At 56.9% G+C, this 18790-nt stretch overlaps 7 protein-coding genes across 7 annotated transcripts; 3 read left to right on the forward strand and 4 right to left on the reverse strand.

The window, feature by feature from the left end:
- Positions 1–5: 5 nt before the first annotated feature.
- On the reverse strand, positions 6–1026 carry FA10DRAFT_267907 (hypothetical protein). Its single transcript, XM_025522095.1, has 5 exons — positions 782–1026; positions 634–706; positions 422–571; positions 241–348; positions 6–173 (listed from the first exon to the last, which is right to left on the reverse strand). The coding sequence occupies exons 1-5, from the start codon at positions 973–975 to the stop codon at positions 159–161; spliced, it is 540 nt and encodes a 179-aa protein (XP_025376529.1). The 5' UTR covers positions 976–1026; the 3' UTR covers positions 6–158.
- A 214-nt stretch (positions 1027–1240) lies between these two features.
- On the forward strand, positions 1241–4877 carry FA10DRAFT_267910 (DNA replication factor C, large subunit). The gene is made up of 8 exons (XM_025522096.1): positions 1241–2196; positions 2253–2420; positions 2484–3308; positions 3368–3850; positions 3918–4355; positions 4415–4505; positions 4564–4644; positions 4702–4877. The coding sequence occupies exons 1-8, from the start codon at positions 1352–1354 to the stop codon at positions 4756–4758; spliced, it is 2988 nt and encodes a 995-aa protein (XP_025376530.1). The 5' UTR covers positions 1241–1351; the 3' UTR covers positions 4759–4877.
- A 41-nt stretch (positions 4878–4918) lies between these two features.
- On the forward strand, positions 4919–7603 carry FA10DRAFT_142151 (hypothetical protein). Its single transcript, XM_025518045.1, has 2 exons — positions 4919–7397; positions 7461–7603. Exons 1-2 carry the CDS (start codon positions 4971–4973, stop codon positions 7530–7532), a joined length of 2499 nt encoding a protein of 832 aa, XP_025376531.1. The 5' UTR covers positions 4919–4970; the 3' UTR covers positions 7533–7603.
- Positions 7555–12712, reverse strand: FA10DRAFT_267912 (hypothetical protein). Its single transcript, XM_025522097.1, has 3 exons — positions 12029–12712; positions 11748–11952; positions 7555–11677 (listed from the first exon to the last, which is right to left on the reverse strand). The coding sequence occupies exons 1-3, from the start codon at positions 12369–12371 to the stop codon at positions 7675–7677; spliced, it is 4551 nt and encodes a 1516-aa protein (XP_025376532.1). The 5' UTR covers positions 12372–12712; the 3' UTR covers positions 7555–7674.
- A 404-nt stretch (positions 12713–13116) lies between these two features.
- FA10DRAFT_302686 (hypothetical protein) lies at positions 13117–13698 on the forward strand (the record flags this gene model as incomplete). The annotated part of the gene is made up of 2 exons (XM_025525157.1): positions 13117–13293; positions 13382–13698. 2 exons carry the CDS (start codon positions 13117–13119, stop codon positions 13454–13456), a joined length of 252 nt encoding a protein of 83 aa, XP_025376533.1. The 3' UTR covers positions 13457–13698.
- On the reverse strand, positions 13613–16710 carry FA10DRAFT_141961 (hypothetical protein). Its single transcript, XM_025518044.1, has 5 exons — positions 16576–16710; positions 15854–16477; positions 15561–15660; positions 14443–15501; positions 13613–14358 (listed from the first exon to the last, which is right to left on the reverse strand). The coding sequence occupies exons 2-5, from the start codon at positions 16336–16338 to the stop codon at positions 13804–13806; spliced, it is 2199 nt and encodes a 732-aa protein (XP_025376534.1). The 5' UTR covers positions 16339–16477; positions 16576–16710; the 3' UTR covers positions 13613–13803.
- FA10DRAFT_231808 (Ketosamine-3-kinase) lies at positions 16558–18781 on the reverse strand (the record flags this gene model as incomplete). Its single annotated transcript, XM_025518873.1, has 4 exons — positions 16558–16704; positions 16772–16991; positions 17098–17219; positions 18368–18781. Coding segments are annotated over 4 exons (903 nt in total), but the record flags the coding sequence as incomplete, so codon positions are not given.
- Positions 18782–18790: the final 9 nt, after the last annotated feature.

The following is an 18790-nucleotide window of genomic DNA, read 5'->3' on the forward strand; positions in this document are numbered from 1 at the left end:
AAGTGGACCGAGCGCGACATTTGGGAGAGAGAGACACGTGGGTGGAGATCATGTTCAACCAAGGATGCTGATGGTACAAGAGACGAGTAATGAAGGAGCTCAGAAGAAGGACCAGAAAGGGTATCTGTCGTGAGAAAGGAGAGGCGAGAAGCCCAAAGCTAGAAGTACTCGACCTAAGGAGTGCGCGTAAGAACTTAAGTGAGTAGGCATTTTGTAGCAAGCGGCAAGACAAGACTTCACCTCCAAAAAAAGAAAGGCACTCTCGGCTGGACTGCGAATGTTGAGGCCGGCCGGATTGAAGCTCTTTTCGTTGGCTTGGCTGATGATCTTGTCGAGTCTCTTCATCTCCTGAGGAAAGAAGGCCGAGAGTTTATCAGGGACAACGTTGCTTCTACTACAGAGTCACGACTTCCCCACTCACCCGTTCGTACTTTGAATTGAGGAGAAAGGGAGAAGTATATAGGGTCAGCACGGCCAGCGAGTTATCGAAACAGGCCCATGATGGGTCGTGTGCCTTGATGAGCAGCTCGTTGATGTCGTTCATCGTCTCGGAGAACACAGTCGGCTCGACCTGGCCGTCCATCAGTCTCGTTAGCCCGCCATAAAGAAGACAGAGAGGGTCAAGCTGCTCACCCGTCCTTCGAGCTCGAGTGGAAAGGTAGGGTGGAACTGGCACAGCTCGCCTCCGGTATAGTCTCGCTCTACCCTGCAGGGATCGATGATCGGCTCTTTCTCAGCTGCCTGTACCTACTTGTTGCTTCATTCACCACCATGTACTGACCTGATGATCTCCCTTGGCTTATCCCTCCCAATGACACCGATCGGTGCTGTTCCGAACGCACTGTTCTGTGCTGGCGGACCTTGGTAGTAGGAGCTCTTGGGGCCCGCTCCCGATCCTCCTGCTGGGGCCAGCACCTGCGCTTCGCCCTCTTTCCTGCGCGGTGTTTGCAGTGGGTCTTGTGCTGATGACGACATTGTGTGCTGGCTGATGGAAACGATGGAGGTCGTGACAGTCGGTCAACGTCAAAGGCGGGCGCCTGGCGAAGAAAGCAAAGTCGTCAAAAGAGGGGGTCAGGATTGTGTTCGAATCGAGTAGGAGCTTCTTTTTAGCCTTGATGTGCCTTCGCTCGAGCAACAGACAGGCTAAAGGTCTGAAATTGGAAATGACGCCTTTTTCGGTCATTCACGCTCCACCACAGCCTGGAGATCTTTCGCGCGCTCGAGAGAGAGGTGCGCCTAACTTCGTCAGCAGCCAACAGCCGGCCAGCAGCGCAGCAGCCCAGCTCGTCCTTCCCTCCTCGGGCAGGCATCAACCTTCCCCCTCCGCTCTTTGGCACATGCGCAGAGACGAATGCCCCCTTCCAAGAATCCAAGCTTGATCAAGGGCCAGAGCTCGCTTGCCAACTTCTTCTCGGGTGGCGGACTAGTCGCGGCCAAGCAGCAGCAGCAGCAGCAGCAGCAAACGAAGGGCGACGGGGGAAGCAACGGGAGCAAGGGTTCGCCGAGAAAGAAGGACAAGAAGGAGCAGGCGAGGGAGAAGACGCCACAGCAGGTCACAGAGGTCAAGGACAAGATCGCCGTCTCTGGATACACGCCCAGCCCGTCCAAGTCGCAGAACAAGAGGATCTACACGGGCGAAGAGGAGGAGGAGGAGGAAGAGCGAGGGAACAAGCAAGCAGCACAAGCACAAGCACAAGCAGAGACAGAAGAGCAAGAAGAGGACTCAGAGATGGCCTCGAAGTACTTTTCCGGAGGCAAGGCCTCGGGCAAGAACAAGTCCGACGCCATTGCGCTCAGCGACGACTCTGACGAGGATGACTTTGAGGAGCCCAAGCCAAAAGCCAAGGCGCCAGCCGCGGCAAGCAAGGCAAAGGCAAAGAGCTCGGCGGCTTCCAAGCAGACCAAGAGGAAACCGGCTCGAGCCGATGATTCCGAGGAGTCGGAGTTCGAAGAGGAGAAGCCCGCCAAAAAGGCTGCCAAGGCGTCGCCATCGAAGACATCGCCCGCAAAGGGCAAGAAGACACCGGCGGCGACCGCCAAGGCAAAATCCAAGAAGGCAGGAGACGATGACGACTTTGATGATGACCTTATGGACGTCGATTTGGAGGACGAGAAGCCGAAGGCAAAGGCAGGGTCGAGCAAAGCCAAACCGGCGGCAAAGGCCGAGCCGGAAGACAAGCCAAAACCAAAATTCAAGTGAGTCCGGCCTCCTGCTGTCCCTACTCCCCGAGACTGACGCCCAGGCGCTGCAGCTATGCGGAGATGCAGAAGCGGTTGGCGGCAGGCCCATCGGCACCAGGCTCCAAAGACATTCCCGTCGGCAAGCCGGGATGTTTTGCTGGCCTGACTTTCGTCTTCACTGGCCAAATGACGAGCATCTCGCGAGAGGAAGCCCAGGATCTTGCCAAGCGCTACGGAGCGTGAGTAGCTGCAAAGATGTTTCCCATGTTTTAACTAATAGAACCTCGACATTGCTCCTACAGTAAGGTTACAGGTGCACCATCATCCAAGACCTCGTACGTCGTTGTTGGAGAGGAGCCGGGCAAATCCAAATTGGACAAAATCAGCAAGCACGGCCTTCCAACGCTGAACGAAGACGGATTCCTGAATCTGATTGCAGAGCGTTCAAAAGGTGAAGTCAAGCTCGACGATGCGACAAAGAAGAAACTGGCAAAGGAAAAGGAGGAGATTGAAAAGGCGGCCAAGACAATCGGTCCCAGCAAGGGGGAGCCAGTGTACGACAATGCATTGTGGACGGTGCGGTACGCCCCGAAAGATCTCAAGGACCTCGTTGGAAACCCTGGGGCGATCACTAAGCTCCGAGACTGGCTCCAGGCCTGGCCGAAGAGCGTCAAGTGTGACTTCAAGAAGCCAGGCAAGGACGCCATGGGCATTTTCCGCGCCGTCCTCATTTCGGGCCCGCCAGGCATCGGCAAGACGACGGCAGCCCATGTCGTCTCACGCCTTGAGGGTTACACGCCCATTGAGCTCAATGCTAGCGACATTCGTAGCAAGAAGCTTATCGAATCGAGCCTGCAGGACACCATCAACAACACAAGTCTCGATGGATGGTACCGAGGTGGTAAGCTCGACAAATCCCTCTCTGCAGATGGCGTCACTATCAGTGACCGTACCGTACTCATCATGGATGAGGTTGACGGCATGAGCGGTGGCGACCGCGGCGGCATTGGTGCCATCAACCACCTCATCAAGAAGACAAAGGTGCCCATCATCTGCATTTGCAACGACAGCAAGAATCCGAAGATGAAGCCTTTTGAACGAACGACTTTCTCGCTCAAATTCAGCAAGTGGGTGGAAGCATCGTGGTTCTCCCCATTCGATTGCACTGACATCCCCCTCGAAATAGGCCTGATGCACAGAAAGTGCGCACAAGGATGATGACGATCGCATTCAGAGAGAAGCTCAAGATTCCTCCCGAAGTCATGGACCAGCTGGTGCAGTCTGCGCAGTCAGACATTCGCTTGGTCATCAACATGCTCTCGACGTGGGCTTTGACCAGTAAGAAGGCCATGGAGTTCGACGAGGGAAAGGCACTGGGCGCTGCCAATGCCAAGCCTGGCATGCACACGCCCTTTACTCTCTATTCAATGCTCTCCAGCCATGGGCTCTGGGCGGCGAGCTCCAAGAAGTCGCTCAACGACAAGGCAGACCTCTACTTTCAGGATCATTCCTTTGTGCCTTTGATGGTGCAGCAGAATTACATCTCGCAAAATCCGATCAGAGCGCAAAAGTACTCGGGCAAACAAAAGGACCAGGCTGCGCTGAGCTTGATGGCAAAGGCTGCCGACAGTATCTCGGACGGCGACATCGTCGACTCAATGATCCACAGGTAAGCGCTCCCTTTCTTCCCTAAGGCTAGATCTGACACTGATGGCGCTGCTTCGCTCGACAACTAGCTCTGAACAGCATTGGTCTCTGATGCCCATTCACGGCATTATCTCAACAGTGAAGCCCATGTCGTATGTCCACGGTCAGGGGGGCTTCCCTACCTTTTCTTCATGGCTGGGCCAGAATTCGAAACAGCAGCGTCTGACGAGGTCCGCCGTCGAGCTCCAAGCGCGTATGCGCATGGTCGCCTCTGGGTCTCGCTTTGAGATCCGCGAGCAGTACCTGCCATACCTCTTTGACAAGCTCATCCAACCCCTGCTAGACTCGGGCTCCGACGGCATCGACGATGTCATTGCTACCATGGATGACTACTACCTCGGCGTGGAAGACCGCGAGGCAGTCTTGGAGCTGGGTCTAGGTGCCGAGAAGAACGGAGAGGCGCTCCTCAAAAAGATTCCCACAGCGACCAAAGCTGCCTTTACGAAGAAGTACAACGGCTCAAACCAGTGAGTTGCGCCCTCGTCAATTCTTGAGGTGTCCTACTAATTCTCCTGCCTCCTTCAAGCCCTGTGGCGTTCTACAAGGGCGTCGACACTGGTGCGAAGGCCAAGAAGCTCACCGGCGAGCCTGCTCCTGACGTCGAAGAGGCCTTTGAAGTAAGTTTTACTTCGCCTACTACATGCCGACTCTTGCTGACGTTCCTTTTCGATATAGGCTGAAGATGAGGTGCCTGAGGAGGACGAGGGTGATGCGGCGGGAGGCAACGCAAGCGACGATGATGTCGACATTTCAAAAGTGGGTCTTGAGGTAGCAGCTCAGCTCACGATGATATGCTGACTAAATGCGCAACAGGACAAATTCTTCAAGCAAAAGAAGACAAAGAGCAAAGCAAAGGCTTCTGGCAAATAAGCCGGCATCCATCACTACTTCTACTAGATGGCCCGCAGCACACGGTTAGAGAGGACCACTTGTATTTAAAGTCTCATACACAACAACACTCCTCTTTGTGTCCTTGGTCATAGCTCTGATACGCCCTGAAGTGTTGATCTTTTTCTTCGCGACGCGCCACTTAACTTTTCTGCCTTTCGCCTCCACGACCATCATCAGGACGAGGCATCGCGATGCCGAGCTTGAGGTCGTCGGCTCACCAACACTCACAGGAGGAAGGCCTCAGCATTGGAGGAGGCGGTTCTGTTCTAGCCCCGGCAGCCACGATCACAGACGCCTTTGTGAGCGATTCGCTCGCTTCGGCCTTCTCTTCGCTCGACAGGATTCTCCTCGGAGAATGGTCGAGCGCCCCATCCACAGACGCCTCACAGTCGACAGGCAGCCTCGATTGTCGAGCCTCAGGCAGCCGCAGCGCCAGGTTTGCCCCGCCGCCCGGTCAAGGTAGAGCTGAGACGGGGGAAAGTCAAGGTATCGCTCGCGCAGAGCTGGTGCCGCGCGAAGCCCCGGCGCTCAGAGCCGCGCCGAGGCGATCGGAGCAGGCACATGATGGCAACCCGCCCTTGACTCTGTGCAGGCCCCTGGCTGGCGGAAGGACCCTGGACGAGATGAGGCAACGATCAAAAGAGATGGAAAAGAGGAGGGTGGCTGTGCTCAAGACACGATGTGAAGAGGGATCGAGCTTGATGTTGGAGGCAATGACGAGTGGCCAGGCTTGCGACAGTGAGCACGAGCAGCTGCTGGCTACGGAGCCAGAGCACACTGCGAAGAGAGCACTGGGGAACTCCGCATCGCAGGAAGGCGTTCAAGATGGTCAGGACGAGCAGATTTCAATGACTGATTCGACCGGACAAGCGCAGCAAGCACTTGTGCATACGATCGATGCCGCCGGTGTCCCTGTGGCGACGGATCCCCAATACGGTCTGCCGACTGCTTCGAATCCTGGTTCGGAAGCAAGCACGCCATCGAAGAAGAGAACGTATGAGTGGGCAGCAAAGAGGGACCGCCGCATCGCCAGAAGGCGAAAGGAGCCTCCCATGACAAGACGTCGATCCCAAAGAGCGGAGAAGGAAAGCCACCCTGTCAATGAGTCGCCTGTGCAGACAGACATTCGAAATAAAGAGATCGGACGCTCATCAACTGCCGCACATCAAGTCTTGCAGGAGCGCACTTCTCAGACTTCGAACGAACCTGTCACATCGGACATAACATCTAGCAATGACCGTTCCTCTAATATTAGCGGCATTGCCGAGAAGGAGAAAGAGGCCGCTTGGAAGTGCGCCAACACACAAGAATTGACGGATCCCAGCTTTGGCGACGAGCAGGAGGGTGCGCAAGAGGAAGAGCAGGCACTTCCTTTACAACCAATTGCAGCGAAGCGGCCGTCGGCCGCGGAACGTCCTGCGACGCGACGCAGGGGAGCCAAAGCCGCTGCTCCGCCTCCGCTAGTTGCCAAGGCGCAGCTCGACGTCGGACCGACCGCAACTCCGCTTCCTTGCGCCGATGCTAGCGTCAACGCAGTGGAGGACGGCCGGATCGGGCCACTCAGAGCTGCAACGAGGGCAGAGGAGGTTTTAGTGGGCGAAGCAAGTCGAGGCATGAGCGAAACAGAAAGCGAAACATCAACGGACGAGTCCGATGCCCCACGGGACCGTCATATCGGCGAAGACTATCGTGGAGCCTCTTCTCGAGCTCGCACGTCCGAAGCTGCGAAGAGTGCCAACATCGTTAACGGTGCGGCACGGATACAAGACGATGAAGAAAGCGAGACCGAGGACGAGGACGCTTCCAGGACCACAGAAGTACCTCCAAAACCGACTATCATCGGAACCATTCTTCTCTCACCACCATCCAGTCAGGTCGGCAAGATGGGTCGGCGTTTCTTGTTTGAGCCGTCGCCATCGTCGTCCAGAACAAGAGCTGAAGGAGCTCCAGTCAATTCTCTCACGTTGCCGGACGGTCGTGAGAATTGGACGACGAATTGGAGAGGTACTGACTATAGGAAAAAGCAAAAACGAACGAGAGCTTCTGCCTCAGGACAAATGGCAAGGGAAGAAGGAGATGAAGGAGAAGTTCGGGTAAGCACCAAGAGGCGCCGTCTACCAAAAGGTGGTGCAACGGAGAAGAACCCGACGGTCGCCGCTCGCTCGTCGAGGGCTTCCAGGGGAACCGCGCCAGAAGCGATCTCGACTGCCTCTTCCTCGGCACCAATCAACACCAAAGACACAGTCAAGGCATCAAAGAAGAAAGGGAAGTGCCCAGTTGCGCCGGCTGGCCTTCCTCTGTTTGTCAATCAGACTTTCCTCGTTGTTGGCTTCTGGGGAAATGTTGCTCGCTACAAACGACTCATCATCAAGCACGGCGGAGCTCTCTACGATGCTCAGCATGAGCAGAAAGAAAAGAGAAAGGTGTCGCACATCGTCGGGTGCCTCGCTTCGGAAAAGAGAGCAAGCAAGAGTGACGTCAAAGGATGGATCGAAGAGATCGTCAAGACACTCGACCTCGACAAAGAGCAGAAGGGGGCACCGGAAGCCTTTAAAGGCTGGAAAAAAGCGCACAAGGTGGATTTTATCGAGTCGGCCTGGATCAGCGACTGTATTGCTGTAAGTCTCCTATCCTTCGCCGTCGGGCTCCGAACTTTGGCGCTGACGGCTGTCCCGGACCAGAACTGTCTTTCGAGCCAAGAACTGCCTCCCACGACCAAACACAATGTCGACCTCACAGTTCTGGGCGACTGAGACCAGTAAATCTTTGTATCATGCTGTATATTATCACTGATTTGATTCCCTCCCATCTTGGTTCACTAACCCATTTGAGATACGATACAAGTACATCCGGCTCTGTCCAATTTGTATAATGCCACTGCTTTACCCACCACGCCTAGACTGCTTCTTGGTGGCTGCTCGTCACCTGCTTCACCGAGGAAGATGCACCTGCTGCCCCTTCCGAAGAAGACTCCTCTGCGGGCTCGATGACGTGGTGCGCCGCGATGCCGGTGCTGCCGGCCTGAGTGAAGAAGTCAAATTGCTTTGCGAAGTCCATCGATTGGAAAAGCTCGATGGCCTCCAAATGATCGAAGCTGACTTCTGGGGCCGGCGCCTGATCTCCCGCCGTGCTCGTGGAGGCTGCTGCTGCTGCTCCTGCGGTCGTCGTCGTAGTTTCAATGGCGGTGCTCGTCTGGCCCTGCTGCTCGATCCGGTTTGCGCCTCCGATGCCCGAAGCAGCCAAGAGCCCATATGGATCCTCAAACATCTCCATGAGCTTCTCCAGCGTCGTAGCCTGATTGCCCTCTCCCTCCAGCTCGTCTTCCTCATCGTCGTCGTCCTCGTCACTTCCAAACATTGGATCATCATTAGCTCCCATCGCAGACGATGCAGACGGAGATGCGTCTTCAACCGTCGCTGGAAGGGGTTTGCGGTGGCGGATGATCTGGAGATGCTGATCCTGCTGAGATTCGGCCTTTTCTTCCGTCTTTGCACCGTTCTCTTGACTGCTTTCTGCCTTCGGGAGATCTTGCTCATCTTTGTCGACACCAGAGCTAAGAGCTGGTTCGGCCGTCACGGTGACTTCCTTCGGCGCCATCGGCATCTGAGTGTCAGGGGCCACCGCAGCCGCAGCCGCTGCTGCCGCCGAAGCGATGGCAGCAGCTGCGCTCGCACTTGGACTGTCGCTCCAAAGGGCAGCCGTCGGATCTGGGCTTGTTTCGCCCTTGGTCTGTTCGCCGTTTTGCGCTGTTGATCCACCATTGGTCCATCCTTTGACTGGGCTGGGCGTGGGAAAGAGCTCTCGCATACTGGACGATTGTGTCCAGTCGGTAAAGTCGTATTCGTCGTTGTGGTTCATAACAGACGATGCTTCCACTTTGACACCTGCGCTTGAAGATGCGGCTTCGGTGGAAGAAGGCACAGTAATCCCGCTGCTTCCAGTCGAGAAATCAAAGTCGACCGTGGGAGAGGTACGCGCTGACGCCGGTGGCAGTTCGAGATCGGGGATTGGCATCTTGGAAGTGTGACCTTTCCTACGTAGAGAGCGACCCAGGGTAGGGCTGGCATTTCCGACAAAGTTGTTGATCCCATCGTCATCCTCCGTCTCCAGGACGCTGAGACCCATGAATGGACCTGCATCGAGAACACCATCGCTCTTGCTCTGCTGTTGCTGTTGCGAAGTTGATGATGAACCAGGAGGTGCGTTGCGAGCCTGTCGAGCTGCTTTGCGAGCTCTAGAGGGGGACGAAGCAGCTCCCCAGCTCGCTTGCATCTGCAGATCATCGATTGACATGGCGCCCGCCATCAACTGATTGTGGGGGACCCCTCTGCTACTGTTCTTAGATGCCGAAGACAGGGCAGGGCCAGCAGCCTTGCCCTTGACGAGCTTCGAATACAACCTCGCCGGACTGGGACTGGGGGAGCCTGGGCTCGTGATGCTGCTGGAGCCGTTCCCGCTCGTCTTGCCTCCTTGCAATCCGTCGCTCGAGGTCCACAGCGCCGTATCGCCGAGCGTAAATTGGCCAGATCGCACCCTTCCGCGTGTCAGAGGGCTGCTGCTAGTCATAGCCATGAGGTCCAAGGGGGCCACACCGGCGCTGTGATCCATGGTCGGTCCTTTGCCTCGGCCGCTCGAGGGGCTCGCAGGTGCTTGAGCTGTGCTGGCGTAAGGGTTCAAGCCGCTCATCGTTCCATGCGGATTCTTTCTCGGGCTTCGACGAGGTGTCTGGCCCAAGATGCCGTACAGTGAATTCCAGTCAGTCTCTGCCTCGCTCAAGACTGTCTGGAAAGCTGTGGCCGGGCTCGAGTCGAGAAGATAACCGGCTGCTCCATAGCGCGACCTGTAGCCTGGGCTCGTCCCCGGCGTAAGGCCCATACCAGCCGATGGAACCGTGCCAGAGGCCGAAGCAGTCCGAGCCGCCTTCGAGGGCCTGACGGGACTAGACTGGGCAGCAAATGTCGCGCGCTTCTGAGGAAGCATTGGCCGCGACGAAGCTTCGGCCATCGCGTTTTGCGCGGCCGCTTCGTTGGCCATCATCATCTGTTGTCTCGCTCGCCTTTCCGCATAGATTTGGTTCCGAGTCCGACCCGCGCCCTTGCCCGTCTTCGATCCTTTTGGTCGACCAGGTCGCCGCCCTCCGGGATTCTCCTTGACGCTTCGTTTTGTCCTCCAATTCCCATCCTGGTCCATGACAAAGTCCTTGAGCCTGGCCTTGTCCCATGACGTTGCCTTGACAGCCTCAACCTGTTTCCTCCTTGCGGCACGGATCGCAGGTGTCTCGCCATCGACACTCGCAAGTCTCTCCGAGTCGCGCTGGCAGGCCTCGCTCAACGTTCGAGAAAACGACTTTTTCACGCCTCCAGGCAGGAGGAGCTCATCTGCACTCTCGTCGTCGTCCAATTCGCCGTCAATGGGTGAAGTCATCGACTCCTCGCCATCCTCTTCGCCTACTTTCCTCTTGTCTTTTCTCTTCGAAGCTCTTATCGCCTCCTTCCAGACGTGTTCGGGCCTCGAGATGCCATTGTATCGGTTGAAGTAGAGGCCGCAAGCGTTGCACGCCCGGTAGAACTTGGATGACTCGTGCCAGTGCTCCGAACCGTCCCTGAAGCGCACTTCTTCGTCTGGCAACATCACAATTCTCCATACCGGTTGCGCTCGCAAGCCGCAATTGTAGCAGCACTGCCTCTCCCGCTCACTGCCTTCCTTTGCCACAGCTACCTCTGGGGCCTTTTCGACTTTGGGCATGGCGCTCGTGCTGGCGGCAGGGCTAGGTCCCGAAACGTAGCCAGTCTCATAGCCAGGCGTCAGGCCTCCCAAGATTGGCGAAGCAGCATCTGAGACGCTTGCGGCACGAGGAGGTCCCGTGGACAGGCTTTTTCGGCGTGCAGGAAGTGAGACGGTGCCTAATTGAGGGCTGGACGCCGCGTGCACTGCTGCCGGTGGCCGGTGCTTTTTAACCGTTGTCGTTGCCTCCCTCGGAGGCTGCTGCTGCTGACTTGGTGGTGCAAACGTGGAAGCATTTGAAGAACCAGCACCCATCAGGGACTGCAGCAACTGAGACATGAGATCTTGGCTTGGAGGTGCATTGGGCGTCGCTGCTGCTGCCGCCGCAGCTGTCGCGGCCGCCACAGGTACACTCGCTGCCGCGGAAGCGGGCGCGTGCGTCGCTTGAAATTTTGGTGCGTCTCGAGGTGATTGCCCTTGAGCTTGAAGGGCTTGAAGGAGCTGAAGTAATTGTTGTTGAGCAGAAGCACCGCCTGGAGCAGCCGGCGTTGACGATCTCGACGCGATCTTTCTCATTTGCTCGAGCGCAGACGACGTTGAGGCCAATGGTGATGAAGGGGGTGGAGATGACATCGACGGAGTTGAAGAGTTTGTGTCACCCTTGGAGCCTTTTGTCTTGTCCTTTCGCCCCTCTTTGCGAGTCTCTGAGCGGCCCTTCGTTGTAGCGCTCTGGAATGCTCGAACGCGGTCAAAGTACTGGTCGCGGCTGATGCTGGGAGCCTCTTTGAGCCTGATATTGACCTCGAGGATACCGCCCTCGTCTTCATCTTCGTCGTCTTCGCCTTCTCTTTCTCTGTCCTCGTCTTCGTCCTCATCCTCGTGCGCATGCTCGGAGCAGACGCGTCCCACAACGCTTGACTCCCCATCACCCTGCTCGGCCAGCGCCCAGCTAAAGAGGCCCTTGCCCACGAGAAACGAGGATCGCGCTGCCACCTTCGACGGGCTCTGCTGGTGCTCGTCATTTGCCCTTGTTGAAGACGGCCCCTCTTGAGCATTGATCCTTGAATTCGATGAGTCGACCAGCGCGCGTCTCTTTTGCGTCGCCCTGTGCGACTCAATTGGGTCAACGGCGTAGAGGATATAGTCGCGCGTTCTATCAAAGATGAGCTCCGGGCTGCGGTGGTACAAGGTAGCGACTTGGTAAGCACTCTCGTTCATCAGGACGCAAGACCTCGCAAGCTCACCTGGCTGTGCAGATAGCACTCAGACACGTCTTGAGCGTCACCTTTCCAAAGAGCGGTGGCCCTTCGCCGCGCCGCGCCTTTGGCCCTTCTTTCCAAGCCGCCAGGTCCCTCTTGCTCGGATGGATGAGCTCGACGGACGCGACCTTTCCAAGTCTGGCAACCATGGTCGAGTCTGGGCTCGACTCGAGCGTGTACAGGACCTTGACTGTGGCCAAGCACCAACCCACAGTCACATTAGAGCTTTATTCTTCTTTGGGTGCCGCGATTCGAGTGCTACTCACCATCCATTGAAGCCCTCCTTTCTCTTAGCCTTGTCGGGAGCTCGTGTCCATTCCTGCGTGGAGCTGAGGCAGATGTGTTCCCTGGCTGTGGCGACGAGGAAGGTACCGAGGATGACGAGGACGATGTCGACGCGTGCAAGCCGTTTGCACTCGCTCCTTCGCTGATCCCTGCATTGTCCCTACTGCCGCAGCCGCCGCCGTTGCTGCTGCTACTGCTGCTGCTGCTGCCGTTGCTGTGATTCGATGATGGCGGTAGTGCGGTGGTCGCTAGCGCAGGCGAAGAAGAAGGGACAGTCGCTGCCGACAGGTCGCCCGACACGAGTGCATGCCAGTCAAAGTCCATGACGGCCGTGTCCTCGCCTCGATGGATCTCGGTATGATTATACGTGTTCTGTCTATATTGTGTTGCGGGTACTAAAGTGATGTGCTGGTGTCCATAATCGGAACGAGTCGAGGCGTTAGGAAAGCTGTACACGTCAATGTGTCGCTAGGTGTTGAAGCAAAGAGTGAGGTAGGGGGAGAAGGGCGAGGGTGAAAGGGAAAGCGAATGAAAGTTGGACTCGTAAATTGAGGCGCGTCGAGGACCTTGACGCGACAGGCCGGCGTGCGTGGAGCGAGGATAAAAATAAAAAATAAAATTGGGCCCTTGGGTGAGCGTGTCGATCGGCTTGACTTTCGCTGGTGGCGCTGTCGTCTAAAAAGCTCAAGTGATGGTGGTTCAAAGTCAAAGTCTCAGCTCGCTCGCTCGGAGGTGATCGGACCCTTTTAAATGTGATCCGATCCAAAAATGCTGAGCAGCGTCCGGGATGTCGTCGTCACCATCAAGAAAGAGTGAGCATCGGCAACCACGTGGGAGACAAGAGACACACACTGCATACCACGTGGCTCGCATCGCTAACCTGACTTCACTCATTCGTCGTCGTTGGAAGTAGCAATCGTAGACCATTCTTTCTCGTGCAACGGGCTGCAACCTCGAGAGATCCCCGTAAGTAGCCTCCCCATTTCCGCCCTTCCTCGCACGAGTTTCCTCCCCAGCTTACCATACCTTCGTCTGGAAGCAGGTGCAGTACCATCCCGCGATCGACACAATGGCAGGACCCGGCCAACCAAGCCCTTCGTCCGGCAGCTCGCGCTGGTACCGACCGGTGAATGGCTTCCACCCTCACCCGCCTGCGCTCCGGCATCGGCTCGGCGCCAAGCTGCTCGGTGGGACCATGGTGTTCTGGATTCTGTACCGCGCAAAGCAGGACGGCGCTGTCTTGTTGGTGAGTGTGCAGGACCTCAGGCTGCCAAGGTATTTGGTTGGCAAGCGTCAGGATGCAGCGCTGATGGTGGGTCTCTGTCTGCGAGCAGGGGTTGAAGCACCCATGGGATGGACACCATGGCCACGATGATCATGGGCACGGACACGAAGAGGGCCATCACTGAAGCACTCAAGACGAACAAGAAAGCTCTGTTCATGCCGTATCGTGCTACCAGCAATCACACATTTCCAGACAGACGAGGCAGATTGATATCCCAGTCGAATGCTCAGGTCGAGGTCAGTGCGATCCAATGAGGGCATAGCCTAGGAACACAGAAGAAGCGAGAGAGTGGGGGGAGCTTGCGACTGTGCAGAGCCAAATGTATTGGTGAGGTGATGTCTAATTACAAGTACATGGTAAGTCATCTGAGATTGAGTGAGTAGTTGATGTTCGCCTTGATGATGGATGCGTGAAGATGGGCCGGTGGACGAGAAGCTTGCTTTTAAAGGAACATGTGAAAGAGGAAACGGTTCAATGGGCAAAGTGGTGGGGATAGAGGAAGTTGGACGAGGTGTGCGTGAGGGGCCAGGCGTGCGCATCGCTGACAAAGGGAGCGGTACCGTTGTATGGCACTTGCCTGTTGTCGACAGTGTAGCGATCAGTCTTAATCGCATCGCTGGCAATGCCAAGCGGTGGGGCAGATAGTTGCGCCGGTGCACTCGGCTGTTGGTGGATTGCTGGGCGCTCGGGGACCTGAAGACGTCCGCTCGAAAGCAGACTGTCGTTGTAGCTCGAGCTGTACGCCGAGCCGCCGCCATTGTTGGTTGCAGCAGCAGCAGCACTGGCAGCAGCATTGGCAGCTGCGGTGAAACCAGCGTTGCTTGCCCTCCGGGCTCCGGCGATGGGCCGGTCCAATTGGTAGCCTGCGCTCATTGACTGCATTTGGTATGGCAGCTCGGGCGGCATGTAGCTTCCAATGACACCATAAGGCTGTCCAGCAGCCAAGCTGTAGTACTGCAAAGGCCCGCTTCGCTGGTGCTGTATGGTGTCCAAGGGCTGAGCCAGAAAATCGGGAGTAAGAGCGGTCTGGAAGGCAGAATGGTAGCCATTTGTATGAGTTGCACTGTCGTTAAGCGGAATTTGCCGAGCTGACGTCGCAGCGTTACCGACCAACGGCGATGCTTGATAAGAGACGCTCGACAGCCTCGAGGCAGTAGGCGAGACCGACAAGCGGTGATGCTGCATCGACTGGAAGCGCTCGCGCGAGCCATGACGGTAGTGGCGATGGGCACCCCGATTGTCGGTAGGAGAATGCGATTGGCGCGAGAGCGAGGAAGAGATGCGGTAGTGATGGAGATCATCGGCGGCGCTGGGCTCAGCGGCAAAGCGCTTGTTCGTCCTGCTTGACTCGACCGGCGATCCTGCTCCCAGGCTTGTCCTCTCAAAGTCTCGCTTAAGTCCACTGAAGGAGCTTGATGTATGCGAAGAACGTGAGCCGTCGAATTGCACGCTGGCAGAGTGGGCTGTCCTCGGAGGCGTCGTGCCCCAGGGCTCATGACTGATCGAGAGCGGTTGAAGCTGGGCCGAGGCAATTCCTGTCGGTTGCCAAGTGCTTTCCAATCCTGATGTACCGTCGAGCTGGTTGATGCTGTGCTCCGACGTGGCAGGGGTAGAGTACGCAAAGTCTGAAGCACCAGCAAAGTTTGCGAAGGACTCGTTCGAAGGACCGATCTGTGACAGTGGGCTCGGCGGAGGGAGATGAAAGTGGGGCTGGGCTGCCACAGGCGACGTAGCGTACGGGTAAGCTCCAGGCTCATGAAAGGGAATGGCTGAGCGCAAGCCCTCGGGAGAGCTTGGGAAAGCCGTACCCATCGACGCTGGCGAGAAGTGATGCGCATGTATATTGCCCAACGAGCGACGAACGGTGTGTTGCTGTGCCAAAATGTCGGGAAATGACATCGACGGCTGGTGGGAGAGATATGGTGCCATGTTCGCCTGCTGCTGCTGAGCAGCCCTTCTCATCGAAGCATCACGCTCTCGCACCGCTTGACTACGGTGCTCAGCCAGTGTCTCCAGCTCTTGAAGACCGGCCTGGTACTCGTCAGTGGTGACGTGTAGCCTCATCTTGAGCCCAAGCCAAAACTCCAGCTCCGCCTTGCCGAGCTCGATGAGAGGGAGGCCCGAGATCTCGGCCCAGGTCTTGTTAAGATAGGTGTTGTCATCGAGGATCTTGACACGAACAGAGGTCAGCGACTAACATTGAACAGCTCGATAAGCGGTCAATTTACCTTGTTGGCCAACATCAACGACGAAACAGCCAGCCGGAACTCGCTGCCATCTCGGCCTTGCAGGCCAGGGTGACCACTCTTGAGTCGAATGATGTAGATTCTAAACCGGAGAGAGGTGTGGGGATCGAAAGCGTCAGAATGGCAGAACAAGAGCTTGAAGATGAGAACAGGGAGGAGAGGAGAAGGAGTAGCCTACTGGACATCGACTAAAGCGTCGGATCGAAGGAAGGAGCCTTCTGTGTCGCGCAGGGGAGATGGGAAGTGGAAAAGGAGAGAGAAAGATTGACGCTCACAAGGCCAAGAGAATCACTGAATTGGAAACTTGCGTAGTGGCGAGAAGTTCGCGGGTGAAGCGCAGAAAACGACTGCGAGGCTGCAGACGACGTAGCGTAGGGTCGCGAGGCTTGCCCAGAGACCTCAGGTGCTCCTCCACGGCGCGCGATAGATCGTTAGAAGCGGCATAGGATGGGTGATGCGAAGGACCACCGTAGCTTGTATGCTTCGTGTGGGTGCGCTGAGGTCGAGAAGCATAAGGGTGGGCCCCATGGCGAGGAGCCAAGGGCGACGATTGCAGGGGCACATAGGCGGTGTTGGGGCTCTTTGACGGTGTGACAGGCATAGACGACAGCGGGTGGCCATTGCTGAACCAGATGTAGCATGCCATCTGCGAGAAGAAGTCGGCGACCTGGGAGGGCGACGGCGGCAGCTTCGTCTTGCACTGGTCTGCGATATTTGTCGATGCCTCAGCTTGGTGGAGCGGGGCGAGAGAGGCTAGCATCGATGTGCCCGATGCGCCTGGTCCCGGAGGAGGTGGATGGCCGAGATGGTGTGCACCAGCGAGAATGCTTTGGGTGTTGTGCTGCTTGCTCTCGGACGAAGAGGCACCGCCACCCCTGAGACCGCGAGGCCCACCATGCCCACCCGAACTGCCACCATCCTCATCCCCTCCACCGCCACCCGAACCTCCACCACCGCCGCCGCCACCGTTCTTCTTGCCTTCCTTTTCGGCCCATGCGATGAGCTTCTTGAAGATCCTGACGGTGCCCGACTTGTAGGAGCCGCCAAAGATGACAAAGTGGTTGAGATGATGGTACGCCTCGTACATCTCGATGCGCTCTGCGTAGTATGGCTGCGCCTTGGGCATCTGCAAAGGAGGAGGTGGTAGAGGTGAGCATCGTGTGCCTAGCGAGCTTCTCAAAGGTCTCGCTCACCACTTCGTGGTAGCTGTCAAAGAAGTCTGAAGAATAGCCACCAAACATCCGCATGATGCCAAGCTCGGCTTCGTTGTGCGAGTAGCTCGAGGAGGGGTCGAAAATGATGGGCTCGCCTGTGTCGTGGTCAGTGCCCGAATTGCCGCTCCAGAGGTCACCATGGATGATTGAGGGTCGAACGCTGCGCATCGCCTCGTCGTTAAAGATCAATGGATACACCCTGAGTTTGCAAGAGGGATGCGGTGTCAGCATGTCATGCTTCACACTCTGCTGCTACTGTTACTGCTCATCGAATCGAACCGAACCGAACAGATATAGGAACTCACTTTTCTCTAAGTTGAACCTCGAGCTTGGCGAGCTCGGCGTCTCCTGAGCGACGGACCAAATCGCCGATGCGACGATCGGCCCAGAATTCGGGCCACGAGGCAGTCCAGGTATTGTCTTGCTCCTGTATCATGGCAAGACGAGAGTATGGAAAGGATAGGGGCGATATGATGGAAGATGAGAGAGGATTGTGTGAGCCGCCTTTTGTCCCGTACACGCACACGGAGGCACAGGATAGAAAGAGGAGGAGGGGGGATGAAGCGAATGTGAAAGCGGGCGTCGAAATGGCACGGCGTAGGAGATGCCAGGATGGGTGGTCGCACACACGTCGCCTCCAAGACCGACTTCGTTGATGAGCAGCAATAGAGGCTTGCGCTGCTCCCCGCCCACTCTGTCAGTGGGCGCGCGCACGGGTGCTCTAGGCAGAGACAATGAGCGCCTTGTGTTTGCGCAGCCTGGCGCAAACGGACGCGAATGGAGATGCACAAGGACGACAGAGAGGGCGGGACAAGATGAGCGCCGTGGACAAGGATGTGCCGTCTCGCCTCGCCTGCGGCTCACACTCGAGCCCAACGAAGGAGGAAGCGGCAAACATCTATGCACTCCGCTTGCCCCGCTCGACCACTTTTCGCAACAACGTCCCTCTTCCTGGCCTCCTCTTCCTCCCCTCCAGACGGACCAGAGTGTGGGCTAACGAATAGGCACGCGGCTTCCACCCAGGAGTGGAAATCAGGGCGAGGGAGGAAAAAAAAAGAAAATAGTGAGGTGAATTGGATCGCCACCGCGGAAGGGCGCAAAGGTCTCTCCCACACCCACACAACAAAGGTGGAAGCTGTTGTGTGGGCGCGGTCGCCGCTCAATTCAGTCTGCCAGCCGCCTCCTGCCAAGGACGCGAAAGCGCCTGGGCCGAATTTAAGGGCGTATATGAGACGCGCTCCTTCCTGTCTTTGGTTGTCATGCCGGATTTGACCTTGACAGGTCTCGTCCATCAGAGCACCGAGAAGCAAAGGACAGGCCTTCACCGCCTCTCGTTTGGCTCATCGCCGTGCCACGGATATCCTCCTTCTCTTCTCAGAATAGACACAATTTCCTACCCCGCTTGTCTCATGTCCGTAGAGGAGGGAGAGGCGGGCGTAAACCAAAGCCCCTTTCCCCCAGCAAACGCAGGGCAACAAGAGGAGAAAAAAGAAAGGTAAAGGGACGGAGGTGCACGACTTGGGGCGAGAGGCAGGATCGAGACCCAGCGGAGGTATTAGGCCCGAGTTGACTCACCGTTTCGCCGCAGTGTGTCGGCCTGCTGAACCCGTACATGCCATTGTCCGACGTACCGTGCCGGTGCATCTCCGCCAACTTTCTGCCCAACGTTCGCTGAGCTTGCTTGCCCAATGACGACTGAAGGTCCTTGTAGTCCGTCACGAGAAAGCCTCTGGAACCGTCTTGTGTCTTGCCAAAGGCGTGAATTGTGGGAATGAGCGTCTCCTTGTGACCTGCAGCTTGTGAGGCGCGATACATGGCGTCGAGTGATTCTGCCTCGCCCAGCACCTGATCTGCACGACCCGTCTTGGCAAACACGACTCGATTCGATGGTCGGCAGAGCACCTTGGAGCCCCCCTGGGCGGTGAACGTGTCGCCCAGGGCCGAGCAGTGGCGCTTCAAAACATCGAGCAGGACTGCATCGAGCGCCATTGCGAAAGC

The sequence above is a fragment of the Acaromyces ingoldii genome (assembly GCF_003144295.1).
Source record: "Acaromyces ingoldii strain MCA 4198 unplaced genomic scaffold FA10scaffold_4, whole genome shotgun sequence".
Classification (NCBI taxonomy): Eukaryota; Fungi; Basidiomycota; class Exobasidiomycetes; order Exobasidiales; family Cryptobasidiaceae; genus Acaromyces; species Acaromyces ingoldii.